This window comes from Hypomesus transpacificus, chromosome 16, assembly GCF_021917145.1.
Source record: "Hypomesus transpacificus isolate Combined female chromosome 16, fHypTra1, whole genome shotgun sequence".
Lineage (NCBI taxonomy): Eukaryota > Metazoa > Chordata > Actinopteri > Osmeriformes > Osmeridae > Hypomesus > Hypomesus transpacificus.
The window spans coordinates 72968-93029 of NC_061075.1; the positions used below are offsets into that span (position 1 = coordinate 72968).

At 45.5% G+C, this 20062-nt stretch overlaps 1 protein-coding gene across 2 annotated transcripts in view; it reads right to left on the reverse strand.

The window, feature by feature from the left end:
* LOC124478468 (insulin receptor-like) overlaps positions 1-18563 on the reverse strand; it is a 34706-nt gene extending 16143 nt beyond the window's left edge. For both annotated transcript variants that reach the window (XM_047036682.1, XM_047036681.1), the window contains exons 1-2: positions 17272-18563; positions 2673-3221 (exon numbers count right to left, since the gene is read on the reverse strand). In XM_047036682.1, coding sequence (XP_046892638.1) covers positions 2673-3221; positions 17272-17350 — 628 coding nt within the window. In that variant the 5' untranslated portion in view covers positions 17351-18563. The remainder of the gene's footprint in view (positions 1-2672; positions 3222-17271) is intronic.
* Positions 18564-20062: the final 1499 nt, after the last annotated feature.

The following is a 20062-nucleotide window of genomic DNA, read 5'->3' on the forward strand; positions in this document are numbered from 1 at the left end:
TCACCTCTGTAATCTCCTTACTGCTTCTGTGTGTGTGTGTGTGTGAGTGAGGGTGTGTGAGTGTGAGTGTATGTGTGAGTTATCCCCCCACTCCTGCTACCTAGGGAGTCAGATGGCTGAGTGGTTAGGGAATCGGGCTAGTAATCAGAAGGTTACCAGTTCGATTCCCGGCTGTGCAAAATTACGTTGTGTCATTGGGTAAAACACTTCACCCTACTTGCCTCTGGGGAATGTCCCTGTACTTACTGTAAGTCGCTCTGGAGAAGAGCGTCTGCTAAATGACTAAATGTATCTCAACAGGAACTCGCCTTTGCTGTGTTCCCTAACCCTAACCAGGGCTGACAAGTTTGGTCTATCATTTTGAGGCCCCAAAATTCCAGCGTGTCTGCATACCACAGCGTGCGCAAGAGGAAGAAAGATAGGGAGAGGGAGAGAAAGAGCATCATCCCACCCTGCTGCCCTCCTCCACCCAGCATCATCCCACCCTGCTGCCCTCCTCCACCCAGCATCATCCCACCCTGCTGCCCTCCTCCACCCAGCATCATCCCACCCTGCTGCCCTCCTCCACCCAGCATCATCCCACCCTGCTGCCCTCCTCCACCCAGCATCATCCCACCCTGCTGCCCTCCTCCACCCAGCATCATCCCACCCTGCTGCCCTCCTCCACCCAGCATCATCCCACCCTGCTGCCCTCCTCCACCCAGCATCATCCCACCCTGCTGCCCTCAGACAGAGAGAGAGTTTAAGTGGAGGTCCACAGGGCAGGACTTCCTCAATATTAGAGGCTAAGGAGTGAACACATACCTAAGTCACTACGACAACAAACCTGTTAGCTATCTGCTCCACCACTCCCCACACTCTGTTTTATGTGCATGTGTGAGTGTATGAGTGTATGAGTGTTTGCACAGCCAGTCCATCCCAGAAGCCTGATGGAGCTGTTTGCTGGTCTGGTACCTAGTGCCCTGCAGCAACCCTTCACACAGGGCAGAGGAGAAGGAGAGGAAGATGGAAAGGGGAGGGATAAGAGAGAGAGGAGCAGAGGATATCAAGAAGAGAAAAAAGGGTGAAGAGGATGGAAAAGAGGAAAAATGCATCAAGACCCTCCAGTCTAGCATCAAGACACTCCAGCCTCATATCCTCAGAAGCCCCGCCCAGACAACCCCGCCCAGACAGCCAATTCCCAATTCTATCACTTCAAGTGGCATGCGTGGAGACTGCCTGTGTCTGGGTGTTTGTGTGTGTTCACATGCTTGTGCGGTGTGCTTAGCTATTGCACAGGTGGAGTGCCCATTCATAACGAGCAGCTTCCAGCTCCCCTGGGACTCACTGCTGCTCATGAATGGAGCAGAGCAAAACATAGCCTAGCATAGCATAGCTTAGCTTAGCATAGCACTGCAGCTCTTAAAATAACAGTTAGCCTGGTCTAGCGTAGCACTGTAGCTCCAAAAAGACTGGTTAGCCTAGCTATGAATAGTTATCGTTGTGTAGCGTAGCAGTATACATCTTAGAGTAGGGGTTAGGGTTAGAGTTAGACTATCTTACAGTTACCTTTAAGCCTTCACCAGTACTCCACCCCTGATGTAGCACATGGGAGATGCGCACACACACTTTGCATATAGTGAGATAATGTGAGAGGATGGGGTACTTGCAGACATGCACACATCGAACACACACAAGCATATAACAGCTATGAAGTACACATATAGTCCTCAATCTCTCTCCTCTCTCTGTGTCCGTCTTCCCCTCCTTCATAAGACATTAATGGTATTCAAACACAGTCAAGTGTTGTGTATGTTAAGTTAGCACATAGAGTACATGTAACCAACACCCCTAGACCTTCCTCTTGAAGGAAGAGAGGCCAGTCAAGGTACGAATTAACACAACTGTGCATGCTAATACTGCTGTGTGTATGTGTGTGTACGTGAGTGCGTGTGTGTGTGTACGTGAGTGTGTGTGTGTGTCCCCTGGGGGCTGCTGCTTCTAACAAACAGTTGGGCTCTCCTGTTCTAACAAACAGGAGAGCCCTCCGCAGATGAACTTTGACCCGGTAAGTTCTCTGTGGCGCAAGAGTGGGTGCTGCAGTCTGTCTGAGAAGCACAACATTCACAATAACAGAACACACTGTCCAAGAGAGAGGGAGGGATGGGGAGAGGGAGGGGAAGAGGGAGAGAGAGGAGGGGGAAGAGCGAGAGAGAAAGGAATGGTAAAGAGAGAGAAAGAGGGAGAGAGAGGAAGGGGAAGAGCGAGAGGAAGAGGGAGGAGAGAGGTAAAGAGAGAGAAAGAGAGAGAGGGGGGAGAGGTAGAGAGAGAGAGAGAGAGAGAGAGAGAGGCCACTTATCGAAACAGGATCTAGTTTGTTCTCTCAGTTTCTTTTTCTTTTCTCGTTCCCTCGTTCTCTTGCCGGTTAAACAACAATCTTCGGTGTGATTGTTCTACGAACTAGGACGTTCTCCTGGCGGGTTCTCTTTATCTCAGATGAAGAACAGAATCCTGCTATCTCACACATCAGCAATGTGAGGATGAGGAGAATGTCTGCTTGCAGAACAGGAACTAGGCCCACATCAAGCTTTCGGTTTGTGTCACCATTTGGCCCTAGGTGTGTGTGTGTGTGTTTGTAGCTGACCAGGTGTGTGCGTGTGTGTATTTAGCTGACCAGGTGTGTGTGCTCTTACATTTCTGGCAGTGGTGCTGGTTCCAGCAGCAGTAGACAAACTGCCCGTTGATGGTGGTTTGCAGACAGGTGCTCTTCCCCTCCACGGCGCCTGGACACACGTCTCCACACTCCCGCTCATTCTTGTTGGCCATGATGTAGTTGTCCTCCACTGAGTCCAGGATTTTGGACCAGTCGAGGGTGGAGAGGTAGCAGAGGTCGGGGTTCTTCTCCACGCGCACCGCCCCCCGGGTGATGTTCATGAGGCTTGACAGCCCCACCTCCCGTAGCTGCAGCATCTCAAACATCACCAGGGCGTAGTTGAAGAACAGGTTGTGTCCCCGGATGACTGTGAGGTTTGGGAACAGGTCCTGCAGTGTCTCCAGGCCATACACGCGGAACAGCAGCAGGTAGTCGGTGACGACCCTCAACCGGGGGAAGCTCACACCCCGGAAGTCTTCAGGCTTGGTCTTGAACATGAGCAGGATCTTCAGGTGGCCTTCGATTATAGTGCAGTTCTCCAGCGTCTGCAGGTTGGTCACATTGTTGCGGATGTCCTTACTGGGGCAGACTGCGGGGAAGAGGAGAAGTCAGATACCTTACCAGTACAAGGAGTCCACAGTCTTCAGTTAGAAAACCAGTGGTTGGCTGGAGACTTGTACAGTACAAGGTGTGGTTCTGTTCTACATCCCAGCTGTTCTACTACCCCAACACAGTGTTCAACTATTTAGCACCGTGTTCTACTACCCCAGCACAGTGTTCTACTACCCCAGCACAGTGTTCTACTACCCCAACACAGTTCTTGTGCTCATTCATGAACTCACTGCAGACTGAGCAACGAGAGGATGGATTCATCAGAAGAGGAGAGATGCAATGCGATGCTATCAAGAGAGAGAGAAAGATTTGTCTTATGTCCAACAACAATTTCCCAAGGGACAAATAAAGTAATCTTGAATTTTGAAAGAGGAAGCTCGAAAGAAGTAGCCTGGCTCTGCCCTCCTACGTACTTACGCTCAATTTAGATTTTGCTTCTGTACTAGGTCTGGCCATGAGGTATGAAAGTTAGATGTCTCCGGTTAATTTTCTACCGGCCAATCAGCGAACAGAGGGAGTGGTGCTAGTTTGTATTGTAGTTCCGTAATGGCGGCGGAGATAGATGCGAGCGAAGCCATTCGGTCCGTTGTAGCAAGGCTGCCAAATATCCATAAATTAAAGCCAGAGCAAGTTTTGCCTCAACAAGTTTAGCTTAGTTTTGTTGGTGGCCATGATGTTGTGGCCCTACTTCCCACGGGGTTCGGGAACAGTTAGATTTTCCAGCTACGGCAGCTAGCTCTGTTACAGTAGTGGTGAAGGAGTTGGCTAAGGCAAACGCTAGCGATTGGTTATGGCAGATCATAGTGGCTCTGGGCAGATCCAATAGTTTTAAACTTCAACAAACTTCTACAAGGAAGTCAACGCTTGTCAATGCAGCGAGGCCAGACTCTCTGTACAAATGAAATGTACGAGAGTCTGGTTAGGACCAGGCTACGATAGAACGTCGTCATTTTAAAACCTTTAAAAACTGTGTTGTTGTATTTTTCTAAAGATTTAGAAACCCTTGAGAGACATATTGTTTTTGAAAAACGGACACCTTTCCTTGACACTTGCACATTAAGCTTGCCCTTGTACAGTGCCCCACCCTAACCCACCTCTCCCCTCTCCTCTACTCTCCTGGTCCTCATTTAGAGCCCCATGTTGTGGCATCTTCTAAATCCTCCTCTCAAACTGTTTTCCAAATACGGATTAAGTCCTCTGAGACGTCCAGAGTGTTCTGCTGATGGCCTTAACAGCCGCTAGGCTGCAGTGCTGTTGAACACAGAGGAGGTTTGGTGTGTGCAGAGAGAAGGAGTGTGTGTGTGTGTGTGTGTGTGAGAGAAAAGGAGCAAAGAATGCTATGCAGCTGGCTATCTCAAAAGCAATACTTTCTCTTTAAAACAATGATGTCTCTCCAGAGCAGGAACATAAAGTGGGTCTGGGGGCTGAGTGGAGGGACAAGGGGGTGTAGTTTGAGCCTGGTTGGGGGGTGACGTAAGGCTTGCAGGACGGTTGGTGATCAGATCTTAAGCATGAATGGAGGCCCCTGTGGCATTGTGCTACATAACAGAACACATCCCTACTGCTACATACCACATCCCTACTGCTACATACCACATCCCTACACAATACCGGCGGGGTTATCAGAGAGAAAAGGGAGTATAGAAAGGGAGTATAGAAAAGGATGCATGTGTGTGTGTGCAGTGTTTCCCACAGATTCGAAAGCAATTTGTGGCGCACTGGTTGAAGCCTGAAAATATTGTTAACAATTTCTGCATATATGCAGGTAGCAACGCTAGTGCTATTTAACTATTTAGCTGGTCGGCTCCATGACGCCGGGTATGTAGGGCTCGTGAGACAGCTCTCCAAAAGGACTGGGAACCCACTTGTCTAGCAGATAAAGACATGTTCGTAGGCACCTAGCGAAAAGTAACCTCAACTTCCCTAGACTTTTAGCTATGGTATTAATGCGGGAGGCTCGCTGATATCGCATACCATCATTGTTGACTGTGCGACTGTGCGACTGTGCGACTGTGCGACTGTGCGACTGTGCGACTGTGCGACTGTGCGACTGTGCGACTGTGCGACTGTGCGACTGTGCGACTGTGCGTGTATATTGGAGAGACGCGTGAGTGTCAGAGAGGCGGAGGGAGAGCAGGGAAAGGAAATGCAGCTGAAATTATACGCTGCGTGTTTTAAATGGCGTTTAAAAAATAATAATAACGAAACTCAATATGTGGCAGCCAGTGTTGTTTCTGTGGCGCACTGCCACAAATGAATGTACTTGTGGGAAACACTGGTGTGTGAGGCTGCTCCATCATGGACACTAGCCTAACCGTGACCTCCTTGTGGGGAGAGCATAGCAAACCATACACAAACACTCCACCAGCACCTCTACAGAAGGTTCTCTACTACCTCAGGCAGAAAGAGAAGCAGAGATCAATGTGACAGGATGACCTAGCAGAGGGACTGCCAAGAGAAGTGACCAATAAAATCACAGCAGTGGCTTTTCAGTGAGTCTGCAAGTTGAGGCAGGCCAGAATGAATACAGATGGAGAGAAAGAGAGGGAGGGAGAGAGAAAGGGAAGACAGAGAGAGAGAGAAATGGGGGAGAGAAAGAGTAAGGGCGAGTAAGAGGGAAAAAAGGGAGGCCGGCAAAGAGAGTGGGAAGTTTGCCATGTCACCGTTAGGGTTACTTGTCACTTGTTTTCTAAACAGTGTGTTAGGGTTAGAGGAGTGTGTATATACCGTATTTTTCGGAAATAAAGCCACGGCTTGTACCACAATTTTACAGTTTTCTTGTGGTTGTACGGCTTTTATTTTGAAGTGGCTTATAGACCGGTTTTGGAACAAAAGTGGCTTTGTCCCAAAATCTCTACAGACCGTGAAGCCAATTTAATGCCCAACACTTGAAAGGGGGATTATTACTTGAAAGAGGAATTATTTACTGTGTCGTCTCAGTTACACTATCAGGGCTTGGAAATACAGTGACTTGCTAAAGTGGCAATTGGCTAATAGAACATCACATTTCATAATCATTTCAGTATATCAAACAGCTGCAAGACCCAGTGAAATGTTTTATACAGCTAGCAAACTAACGTTAGCTAGCATCGCTAACGACATTGGCTAATTCAACTTCGGTAGACTCTCCCCAGGATTTCCAAGCTAGCTAAACCTATACTATATCAATTTTTTTTTTGTATCTATAACAATGGATTTTGCCACTAAATAAGTGACTTAGCTTTTTTCTGGACAAACTATCCACAACCGAAGTGTATTACACATTGCCTATACTTGCCCAGCGGCAAGCTGAAAAGCTACGAAGTTAAGGGCATTTCCTTACAAAATAGAAGTATATGGATAGTACACTTTTAGTTCACTTTTGATATACTTTTAAGAAGTATGCTTCGAAAAAGAAAATGGTGTACATTTCTTCTGGAGTAAGATGTACGTTTTCTGTTATTATACAGCAAAAATTGTCAAAAATACTTTTAAAGTACATTAAAGGGTCAAACATTTTAGATCCATCTTGTATATTCTAATTATTCATGTCTAGGAAAATCTATTTTGCATTGCACATTGAATCTTTTTTGTTACTGAAGCTGTAACCTTAATTACTGCCAAAACATTTTGAAGCCCTACACTCTTATACTAATAATTATCAATTAGAGTATTAATGGAAAAAAGCTACTTGAGAAAGAAGCAGGCACAAGGGTTGCATTATGCATTAAAATGCCTTGAAAAAATTAAGATAGCGTGGTTCATTGGCTGGTCAATTCCCATGATGCAAGGCGGTAAATAGTGTTAACATTTGCTGATAAGTTTGCCGTTTGTTCGAAATACAAATGTAACTTAATGAATTTCGTTTTTTAAATGTGTGCTTAGAATGTAGTGTTTTGTTGTGTGGTAATTGGCATTGTTGTGCTGGTTTACCATTGTAACTATGAGTTAAAGGACTGTTACGTTTGATCAGAAGAGCTGGATTTCTATGACAAGCGTTCATACACAGTAATTAGCTTCCTTCAGCTAATAACCTGAAGTGTCCCATGACAAGGGCCCCCGTTCTCATCAAGTGTCGCAAGATCGGAGGAGTTTGAGGAGCCCCTAAACATTTAAATATATTAGTCATTCACAGTAAATGGATATTATTAAGTTTACTTCTTGAAGTACTTACATTACTTGAAAGTGCACTTGAAAATATTCCAAAGTATACTTCGAGGTACTTTAGGAAGTATACTGACATGAACTGAACGTGCACTACACAGGTTACTTTAGAGTATTCAAAAGTAAACCTCAAATACACTATAAGTGTACTTTAAAGTGTACTAAATGACCTCAAAAGTTGGCCAATTCAGTTTCCTTACAAAAATAGTATATAAATAAGTACACTGCTAGTAAACTTTAAATACCATAATAATAGTATATCTTTTATACTTAAGTATACTTACAAATTAAACTTGAAGTATACTTCTTTTTCGTAAGGGTTAGCTTAGTAAAATAAGCTTTGTTCGGAGTTCTATTGTTGTGTTCGTTCTGTTTTGATGTGTAATGCTATGGTCTGTAGTTTAGATCATTTGAGTGTTCACCCTGATTGTGAATGTTGTCTAGTTAGATGGCTATCCAAGCTGTCCAATGTGAAAGTGTTACTGGATAAATCAACAGTCGTGAGCATTATTCCTCGTCTTCAATTCTCGTATCAAGTGCGGCATATATTCCAGTGCAGTTTATACTCATATTTACAAACACAAAGCTCCCATTCTGGTGGGATGCGGCTTACAGAAAATGCGGCTTATTTTCCATAAAATACGGTAGCCTCCTCCACCTTCCAAGTCCTACTGTGTACCCTGAGGACAGACAACACACATCCTGAGTGGACGCCACCAGCACGTGACTCTGCTATCATAGGCCATAGGTGCGTTCGACATGGACTGCGGCTTCCATGAAACGACCGGCGAGAGTAGCCACTTGCAGTCGGGTTGAAAACGGCTCTGTGAAGTCGGACATTCCAGCTTCTCGTGGTTTGCTGCGTTGACGTCAGTCATGGCCGATCAAGCGCTGTTTTCTTACTTTACTTTATTTATAATTAAACTTAGTCTTTCCGTTAGTGAAGAGGCGGACTAAAACCCTTTCTTTAACAAATGTTTAATTCAATTAAACAGTTTGGTCCGGATTTGAGTGTTGGTGAAACTGAAGGTGTCAGAATAATTACAAAACACGCGTCAAAGTTGTCGTGTGTGAGTCTGCCAATCATGAAATAGCTGTGTTGTCGTTTGGACCCGTGCAGTTGCTCTTGAGAAAATGTGCTCGGCTACACAGCCGGCAGTTCTCGAATCGATCTCACGGTACTTTGATGGCTACGTCACGGTGACCTAGCCTCGGCGGTGTCTTAAGTCGGACAAAAAGTCTAACCAGAATTCACTGTTTCAAGTCAGCCGCCTGCAGCCGTCAGTCCATGTCAAACGCACCTAATTACACATCCTCTGTGTCCACAAGGCAACAGTAAGTTCACACTGATTAACCGTCAACCTTTTACGTTGTGATGACATCACTGTCTCACCCGTGATTCATTCAACACAGCAAGGTAACAGGAACTAGTCTTGTGCACATTCCAGGCTGAAGGAAAACGCCAGGCCTGAACAGTCTGCCCTCAAGTAAACTTACACCTCTAAACTGTTTCCAGGTGCTGCCACGCAAGCAACATGGCTCCTGGAAAACAAATTAAGAGCTTTGGGATGAAGCTCATAAAACTCCAGGGTTAGAAAGCAGGTGCTGCTCCAGTAAGAAGCTCAGCCCAGAGAAGTTACTGACCCAGCCAGAGCCTGGTGCAGCCTGGTGAAGATCACACAGGAACTGGGAAACAGGAAGCTAGGACTATTAGCTATTTAGCTAACTATTATTTATTACGAACTGCTAACTGAAAAAACTTCATATGCAACAACACTGCACTTCCTTGGGTGCAGAGCAACACACAGAGAACTTCTCACAGTGGCCGTGTCTTGACATAACTGAGCTGCAGAGAGATTCCTGTCTTTGTGGTTAGATGGACACAAAGGGAGAAACAGAGAGACTGGATGTGTGTCCGCCAGGAATGTCTACCGATATGTTCGCAGACCAAACACAAACCACTGATGCTCCTCTCAGCACACAAACAAATCGAATTGATCATATAACATCGACTCTTATCTCTTTACACTGGCTCCCTATCCAAGCCAGAGCTGATTTCAAAGTTCTACTACTAACTTACAAATCTCTGCATGGATTGGCACCACTGTACCTCTCCGGTCTCCTTGCACCCTATTGCCCCGCAAGGTCTCTAAGATCTCAAAATGCCGGCTATCTGGTAATACCCAAAGTTAAGAAAAAAACTGCTGGAGGTAGGGCGTTCTCATATAGAGCACCTCTTCTTTGGAACAAATTACCCATCTCAATTAAGGAAGCTGATACTGTCTCGACATTTAAAACTAGATTAAAAACGTTCTTGTTTAGTCAATTCTATGATTGTTAAAGGGAAGTATGTGTGTACTTTCTATGTAAACCTGGGATGTGTGCTTGCCTATGTGTGTATCACATGTAACTTTTAAATTTTAATTATAGCTTATGTTCACATTGCCCAGCTAGATGTTACAAATAAAGTAAACCTGTTACTGTATATTGTTAGTATTATTATTATTATAGTTCCGTTGCTGTATATTGTTACTGTTATAGTTTTTATTACTAGTTGGAGACAACGGGGGACTGGCTGTTTTCATCCTTATTCGTATAAGTATAACCTACTTTAGAGTTCTTTCCCCTGGAACAGATTTCATGTTCCAACTGAGGGGGGCTGTCGTTGTTTTGGTGTGTGGGGCTGCATCAAATACCCTTTTTGCTCTGTTAAATTGCTGCACTAGTCCACACTTGACCGGTGGGGATCTCATTCTATTTTGACTGTAACTGTTAGCTGCTCCTGGCATTCTCTAATCCCTGCTCTCCTCTCTGTCCCCCCCCCACACATTCCCTGTGGTGTGGGGGGTTTGAGCTGTCAGGACCTGCTTGGTCGTCGGTCTGCCAACGCTGAACCAGGTCGTCACCCGGAATCCAGTCTCCATGACGGCCAACAGCGAGTTTCCCGGTCCCATCCAACGTCTATAAAGCCGAACAATGGATTTTGGTGTTTCAAAACCCATTGACACTGTATGACTATGTTTAGCTTGTGTTCTGCTCCTCTCTCTTACCAACCGTCTCTGGAGGAGGGGATCCCTCTCTGAATTGCTCCTCCCAAGGTTTCTTCCATTTTTTCTCCCGGTGGGAGTTTTTCTGGGAGTTTTTCCTTGTCTTCCTTGAGGGTTTAGGTTGGTTGAGGGGCAGTTCTATGGGCGCATGTGAAGCCCTCTGTGACATGCTTGCGTGTAAAAAGGGCTATACAAATAAATTTGATTTGATTTGATTTGATCCTCCATCACACCTCTCCTCCATCACTCATCTCCTCCATTAATCCTCTCCTCCATCACTCCTCTCCTCCATCACACCTCTCCTCCATCACTCATCTCCTCCATTAATCCTCTCCTCCATCACTCCTCTCCTCCATCACACCTCTCCTCCATCACTCCTCTCCTCTGTTCCCCTCACAGATGTTACTCTCCAGCCAGCTGTCACTTTTAACAAGCATCTTTTTCCACTTCCTGACACCCTAACCCTGACATTTGTACCAGTCGAACATAGGTATGTTTATATCACGGCTAGACAAGCAGTTATTAGCAAAACCTGAGCTGCAATAAAGCATATGCCTGAACCTCCAGCGCTCCATCCTGGCTGACGGATCCAATCTCATTCAAACTGGATCCATAAGGATTTTCAAACTAGGAACACAGTTTTTCCTACAGAATATTTCGTAGTCAAGTATGGCATGTATGGAATATCCACCTTTAAACAGCCTCCAGCCAACCCTAACCCAACCAATCATCCACTGTGCTTCGTACGTGACAGATGGTTCCCAAAGGAAGCCGTCCTGGACTGTAAAACTGCTACAAATACCTAAATTCGATAAGTGCCTGGTCTGAGCAGAACTTGCACGTCCGGCAGTAGAAGAAGGGAATTGAGGAAGAAATGGCAGGATTTATGTCTGTGTAAGTCACAATCTGTAGAGCAAGTCGTACACCAGAATTCTCTTACATTGACACATATGTACATACATATGTATATGTGTGTTTGTTCATTTGTTTATCCTAGTATTATGGTCCGTATTTTCCTGTATTGATTCCCTTTGATCACAGAAGGACTGTTAGGAATTATTTCTCCCTCAGAACAGAGATGCAGCATGGCAGACCCAGATCAGATCCAGAACAGATCAGACCCAGGATAGATCAGACCCAGAACAGATCAGACCCAGGATAGATCAGACCCAGAACAGATCCGACCCAGGATAGATCAGATCCAGAACAGAGATGCAGCACTGGTAACCCCGATCAGATCAGACCCAGGACAGATCAGATCCAGAACAGATCAGACCCAGGATAGATCAGATCCAGAACAGAGATGCAGCACTGGAAACCCCGATCAGATCAGATCAGAAAAAAGAAAAAAAAAGACTAAATGTAAATGTAGAACTGATCAGACCCAGAACAGCTAGACTGCTCGAGATGCAGGGATGATCTACACACCATGATATACTCAGACCTAACCTAAACCCTTTCCCCTCACTCTCTGTGTTTGATGGCTGCCTACAGGTGGAGGTTTAAAACCTTGTTTTCAACTGATGATGGTGTTCAAGACGCACTTGTTCCGGGAGTACAACGGCACTTAGGAATGCTTGGTTGGACCTGATGTTAGTTTCCTTCAGGTTCACAATGACTCTTATTGAGAGACTTGTTGCTTAGTTATAACGGATTTAAACTTTTTGTACTCGCTGTGAAATATTTTACTATTGATTGTTTTTCTACAGGTACACTCTTGCACTTTTTGGGTTTCATGTTGTTTAATTGTAACTTGTTTAACTGCATGCTCTTATGGTTCTTCCCTTTGGCATTTATTTGGTTTTTCACAATGTATGCTTCATGTTTTGGCTGCTTGCAATGTTTAGGGCTACCTCGATGTTTTCATCAGTGATCTATGCTCTTTTGTAAAGCTCTCTCTTGGAAGTCGCTTTGGATAAAAGTAAATGTAAATGTTCCTTGAACACATACTGGTTTCCTGACAGATGCTGGCTGAACTAGTGTACCTGTCAGTGTACTAGACCTGCTGACAGTAAACACCATAATCTCTCCGGTTTACATTTTTGCGTCCTCTTATTTTAAACCCATTTTTATAATTAATTTCACTGGATACACAATTTCTATTTCTTGTACTGTACCTCTGTCTGGATAAAAGCGTCTGCTAAATGAACACATTACATTACAGAATGTTAGGGAACGTTTCAGAATGTTAGCAGGGAACGTTCCGGAGAATGAGCCAGTGAACACCAACAGAGCTGCTCGCAACATTGCCATAGAAACTAAAAGCCTTCAGTAGATTAGGACAACAACAAAAACGCTGCAAGACTATGGATCCGGACAGCTACACAGCAAAGCATGCTGGGAGAGCAGGAGCTGGGCTGCAGGTGCAGAACTAAGAGCTAACCCTGTTCACACCTGCATGTAAGCTCTCTAGTCCATATGGACAAGGACTAACACAGCTCTCTAGCCCATATGGACAAGGACTAACACAGCTCTCTAGCCCATATGGACAAGGACTAACACAGCTCTCTAGCCCATATGGACAAGGACTAACACAGCTCTCTAGCACGTTTGGACAAGTACTAACACAGCTCTCTAGCACGTTTGGACAAGTACTAACACAGCTCTCTGGCAGGGCTAACAGAAGTCGGAGCGAGAGAGACTGTTTGTTACAGCTTGTATTTGTTATGGTCCATTTTGTGTGTATGGTGTATGTGCCATGGTGTGTGTGTGTGTGTGGGAGGGGAGTACAGGTCTGCAGCCGGTGTTCATCTGCAGTGTGAGAAAAACACATCAGAGCGAACCCTCTCACCTACCAGAGAGAGGGAGACAGGGAGGAATGGAGAGAGAGAGAGAGACAGAGAGAGAGAGAGAGAGAGAGAGAGAGAGAGAGGTGTATGTGCGTCTTTCCATAGCAGATCTCCCACTAGGGTGCCATGGCTACAATGAGACCAGCCTTGTGATGGGTCACTGTATGCCTCAGTGTTCCTGAGAATAACACACACACGCCACAGCAGCAGTGACCAAGTCATGAGTCCATTCATACATGCAGGAGCTCTCCTGTCCAGCATAGGGATGCATATTTACCATGATTTAAAACGTCTCGGTTTTGTAACCGTAAAGGCTCAGTTACACCGAGTGTTTCTGCTCTCACTTCAAAAAAGGACATTATGGTACATTGTTGTTCTATGAACAACGGTTGTATTGTGAGCTAAATTAAACAAACATTGCTGGAGTTTGCAAATAGTTCTGGAGAATTCAGTTCCCCTGTTTCCCCTTCAGTGTGCCAATACAAAATCATGATGTTTTCTCCTGTTGCTAGTTTGAGCTGATATGTGATTTATCATCACGTGTGTCAGTGTACCTACTTTCCATCAGCATAACGTACATTTATTGTTTTTTGTTAGTTAGTTACAGGCTTTAAAGTATAGAATGTATTGTTTACAGAGGTTTTATTGCTCAATCGTCAGTCAGATGTACATGCTAATTCTAGTTTTGCCCTGTTTTCAGACTCCCTCATTCATGTATCCCAACTGGCTATCTGCACACATTTAGTCATTTTAGCTGACGCTCTTATCCAGGGACATTCCCCCCGAGGCAGGTAGGGTGAGGCCGGGAATCGAACCGGCAACCTTCTGAGTAATAGCCCGGTTCTCTAACCGCTCAGCCATTTGACTCCCCACACACAGTGATACGTCCCAACTGGCTATATGCACACAGTGATACCAGTTGCGGCTGCTGGTCTTTCAAAGAGGGGAAGCTCATTTTCGGCCTACATCATAAAAATATATAATTTATTTGGCTAGTTCACTGGCTAGTTCACTGGCTAGTTCACCCCTACGACACTAGCCTAGCTTTTTTTCATTAACCGATAACATACTACCCTCACGGAGATGTCTTCCGTTTCTAGATTTTTGTTCGAAACTGAGAAAGATACATTATCCACAAAATATATGACAGACCGGGTGTAGGGAAGAGAGAGACATGTCCCATGTGCTTAAACATCGGCCAGGGCCCCCCTAGGGGGCCCCCTGGAGGGCAGCAGAGCCGGTGTGAGCAGAGGCCCTCCCTCCCTTCTTGCTCAGGGACGTGGTGTTGACATGCCAGAGCAGAGCTGCTGCACACATCTATGTCCAGGAGGAGAGTGACAACCACCCCAGCCCCCCAGCACAGCCACACTGCAGACAACACCCCTCCTCCTCATCAACCCCTCCTCCACACCCCTCCCCCTCATCAACCCCTCCTCCACACCCCTTTACTGCTGAAGCACCTACAGGGTGGGCCACTTCAAACACATTCCTGACTGTGCACGGCACTGTGGGAATGCCACTGTGTGCTCCGGGCAGAGAGAAAGGGGGGGGGGGGGGGGGAGAGAGAGGGGGGGGGGGGGAGAGAGAGGGGGGGGGAGGGGGAGAGCGGGGACAGAGAGAGAGGGGGACAGAGAGAGGCGGGGACAGAGAGAGAGGGGGACAGAGAGAGGCGGGGACAGAGAGAGAGGGGGACAGAGAGTCTGAACAGTGCCATGAAGAGAAGCCTCGACTCCTGTAAAAAACAAGACAGGAGCGAGCGTGTTTCAACTGCTCCGACTCTGCCAACAATAACCTTTTAGTTAATTAGCCTGTTTGAAGAAGAGCTACAGAAGGTCACAGTGTCACATACACACACGCTTCCTTCTAATGAATGGATCAGGCACTGTTTGGATAATTCAAATGTACCAACCTTGGGTGAGTAAGTAGTCGTGTGTATTACATTGATTAGCTTCCCCATTGACAGGTAATCAATAAAATAACCTGACAAACCTTCAACCTCCCCTCCCCCACCCTTTCTCCCCCCATCTGTCTGTCTCTCTCCCTATCCTTCCATCTCCCCATCTCTCTCACCCTCTCTCCATCTCTCACCTTCTCTCCATCTCTCTTCCCCCTCTCTCCTTCAACCTCTCCCTATCTCTCTCTCACCCTCTCTCCATCTCTCTCCCCCCTCTCTTCTCTCCCTCACCCTCTCCCCGTCTCTCTCCCTCACCCTCTCCTTATCTCTCTCTCACGCTCTCTCCATCTCTCTCTCTCCCGAAAGCAGCTCTCACGCCTGAGACTCCAGGCAGGGGACCGGCCTCCCAGTTGCACAACTTGTTTTTGCGTAAAGAAAGCTTGGCAGGTGCTTCTGAGGTTACTTCCTGGTCCCTCCATGACAAACAAGCAATCAACACAACCTTGTAAAAATAAAAAACTTGATTGCATTATAATTATTCAGTGAACAATAATGGCTTTGCTGCGGCTTACATATCTGCATGTTCTTCCAAGCCCCATTCCCAAAAAATTGTGTGGATATTAGGCAACACACATGATGTGGATTCAACTGTACCAAATATTTAAACTATTTTGGAAGTTGTCTGGCTGTGTGTGTTTTTTTTCCCCTTATGCGTTAAAGAGCCAAATATGGTCACTTCTCTAAGAATGAAATAAATCAGGAAGCAAGCAGCCCATAATTTATGCTGCACATTGTCCACAGAGAAACAGAGGAAGAGAGACAGAGCAAGTGTGAGAGAGTAACTATTGAAGGGCCTTCACATACATGCCCTGTGTAAAATACCCAGAAAATTGCCTTCAACTCTTGTTCACGTTCATAGTTTAAAGTGATACAACGTTAACGGCAAGAGTGGCGAGACTGCCACGTAAATCCTCTGAGCAGAACGGGCAACAGAAAAGAGAGATCGAACTAACATGATCGTCTTCAGATGAACATGTCAGTTTCAAACATGTCTGCTTCTGAAAATTGACAAACAACAATCGCAGTGTCAGTAAGAGGCTATTTTCTTTGACCAAGCTAGAACTGCACTGATATATTAGAAGGAACAATTGGCCTAAATGAATTATTGGTCCGGTTCGTTGTTGTTTACAATAACCTAATACATGTTTTTAAAATATCGTTATTTCAGAGACACGTTTGAGTTTGTTTTGATATTATATGTGCATTAAAACCACTGATTAGCCTACTTTTTATTAATTTATCCTATCCAAAAATAAGCCAACTTCTGACATGAAAAATATAGTGTGGACTGTCAACATAATTTCAGAAATTTCTTGTCAACCGTGTTAACACGGTTGTGCTCGCAACTATTTGACTAAAGTCTGAGTCTATTGCTCCTTTGACCAAAATTCATGGTACGTAAATCAAAACACAGGAACCCCACAGATTACGCAAATTAATTAACTGACTAGAAACAAGCAACTCAGGCTGGTGGAAAAAAGCGCTTCGGGTCCAGACTGGTGACAACCAGAAACATAATGCAGGCAAATCCCTTACTTATGGGGATTTCGGGACCTGAAAGAAGTTGTTTACGTTTCCAGTGCACAGTGAGTTCGAGTCGCCATGAGGCCTGCGCGTTCTAGTGCCTGGCGAGTCCTGCAACTTGTAGTTTAGATTCGCTGCTACAGACCACCCGAGCCCAGAAACACGGCTAATCTGACCCTGGGGCTGGCGCATCCACACAGGCCTCAACACTTTATATAGGCTATACATATATATAAACACATGGGGGCGGGGCGGGGGTATTTTCCTGTAACTTTGCTGGTAAATATTAGTAGGCTAAAGTTGCACACTTAATAACAACCTTATCTTCGATGTAATTTTAATCCTGGGAAAAGTTTAAACAGAAGACTAATGCAGGCAACAACTACAAACGTTTAAAAACTAAAAACTATTGCATGAAAAACACTTTGGCCTAATCATAGTAGTCAACAGTAAAGTACTTAAATTCCATTCCGGATTCAACATCTAGCTAGGCAATATCAACAGTTAATTACCAACAATCAACACCAGCATTTTTTATTACTAATTAAAGAATGAAGGTAGCCTACTTACTTTCTCCGTCTGTTGGCCCATATTGGCAAACAAGGGCGATAAAAGGGACCAAAACAAATGCTGAGGTCACCCACCGCATTTTGACTTTGGTGACAATCTTCTATAAGGTTATCCAAAGAGGGGAACTTCTTGAAGATGTTACGTTTGATTGTAATAGCCTACAATAGAGTATGCAACAAAGTTGATGAAAATTTCCAAGCCAACTAATAATGCTAGCTCGCCGAAGGAGCCCCCCTGAACGGGGACCGGGGGTCCAACGTGGTTGAACTTTAATTATAGAAAAATCCTATCAGCCAACTTTGTGATTAATGCTAAGCTTGAAATTATCACTAAATAACGTGATCTTGTCTTCTGGTGACACACGAGCGGATACAACTCTTCATCTTCCTACTGTTGTTTGGTACGTCTATAGTTAACTTTCATCTGTTTTTGCTTTTTTGGTAGTCCACTGGTCCGAGAAAATAAAGATCCCACACAGCGAGCTAGTGAGCAGATAGACTACCCTCTGGGATACGACTCGGCTCGTCCTCATTACACTGTAAGCGAGGGTTCCAGTGAACAGAAACAATTCCAAAGAATTATCTAGTGAGATATGAGTCGCAGTTGCGTAAAGACAACACCGAAACAAATTCGCTAAAACAGATAGCCAGCTTTTTAATAGCGATTTCGAAATGTGTGTCCTCATCCAGGTCTATGGTCAAACTTCTATCGAACAGTGGCTAGGTGTAAGTACAATAGTTCGCCTTGCAGCTTAGTTCAGGTCTCTGTTTCACGTGCCTCCGAATATTCTGCTTTTATGTCGTATCACTGGAATAACCCTCTAAGACGTGCAAAGACAAATACGAACACATCCCAGGAACTCCTTCTGATATGTGCAGAAAAAAACGCGCTGTTCGTTTTTTCCAACGACCTTCCAATGAACTCCTTCAACTCTTACGGCCACGCCACGACCAACTGAAAACACCCATAAACAAACCGGCGGTGGTGAGGCGCGCGTTACTTTTAGACACTTAACAAATAAAGAGCCGCCGCTTCCAGCGCGTTTTATCTTAGGTGTTAAAACTCCACGCCGTCGCCTATTTTCCCAGATCTGTCTAGCTTCCAAAACAGCCAATCCGAAACAAACGGTAGCCTTCTCTTTAACCAGCAGTTAAAATACTCCGTCTGCGACAAATAAAGTTACAAGGTAAACAAACTTAATGACACGTAAGACATAAAAAAAAAACTTCAATCTCCGTTATAACGGTACCTCGAGGTTACCCCCGCTCTCATCTCTCTCTGTCTGTACAGTAAACAAGCTCTACCAGTCAGCTGGGGAACAAACGGTATGTGGGAAAGTACGGACCGGATTTCAAAGCCATCTAAGCTTATAAAAATATGTGGATTGTAGTGCCAATGAATCACGAATATAATCGAAATCTCTTTGTCAATACATTATGCAGTGCAGACTGTGATGAACTGGCACGCTTTTCTTAAGAGGTGTGCTATTTAAATAGTACAAAAATTGAGCTTCTATAGCTCCAGCTTGAACCCCAGTCTGTCTTTGGAGAGGATAACTCAGCGACAGCGTTATCCAGTGGGCCTGGGGGAAGTGGAGGTCTGTGTTGGTGGGAGGTGGAGGTGAGGGTTGGTAGGAGATCTGTCCCCACCAACAGGGTGTGCACAACATCAAGGCTTACGTCCCATCACACTGGGATAAGGACTTGCTGTTGTTTGGTTGGGCTCTTTCACACAAAGCATATCCATGTGTCCGCACACACACATACACTCACTTCTTCTTGTTCAATTCTATTTAAAATCCAGTTTTCCCTAACCCCAAACCCTTACCTTAATCCAAAAACCTAACCTGAACCCTATTCCTAGTTCCTAACCATAACCCTATTCCTAGTTCCCAACCATAACCCTATTCCTAGCTCCTAACCCTAGCTCCCAACTATAACCCTAACCCTATACATACAAGTAGGCCTTCTGTGGTAGATTCGGGCTCTGATGGACTAACTTGTTTTGGTCAACATGATGCTGTCCATGCCGGACGAGGAAATTCAGGAACTGTTGTTCTACTTGTTCCAGTGCAGTTCCATTTGTCAATCCATTTACTTGTCTGCATTTCAAATCTGAAACACTGCTGCTCGTTTCCAAAGATCAGAAAGATCATGAACATTCTCAGGATTCCTAAAACAGGAAGACTGTACAAGCTACCGAGTGTCCACCCGGTTCACACTAAACCCAGTTCAGAACCCAGAACAAAGAGAGTGATAATGGAGCGACTTGGTTCCTGTGAGCCATGGTGTCTGCAGAGAATGGAGAAAATGCTGTCCCCCCTGAACATTTCCCCACGCCACCTCTGAGTGATCACCACCTCTGCTGTGGGGCTTCTGGGGGGGGGGGGACCTGCCCCCCTGCAGTCCAAACAAAGCGCCAGAATCTTGATCAGTTTACTTTTCTTGCTTATTGCTCAGGTGCTGGTTCAGCGAGCCCTGGACCAGACCGCTGTGAGTGGGAAGAGGAGTTCCAGACACAGCCAGGCATGTGGCCAGCCTCCTCCGGCCCAGGGCCAGGCTTCAGGAGCAGGCATCAGGGACAGGACTGCAGCCTCTGTCCCTGCCCCTACCACCTTCCTTCGTCCATGCAGCATTAGAACATCCCACACTTAACACAGCTGGAGCCTGGGGCCACAGGGGGAACTGCTGGGTCTCAGTCTGCTTTCCCAGAAGGACAATAATAAACACGTTTGTTTATGTACTCACATTCAGAGAAGAGGAAGTCGAGAGAGAGGCTGTTGTAAGTGGAG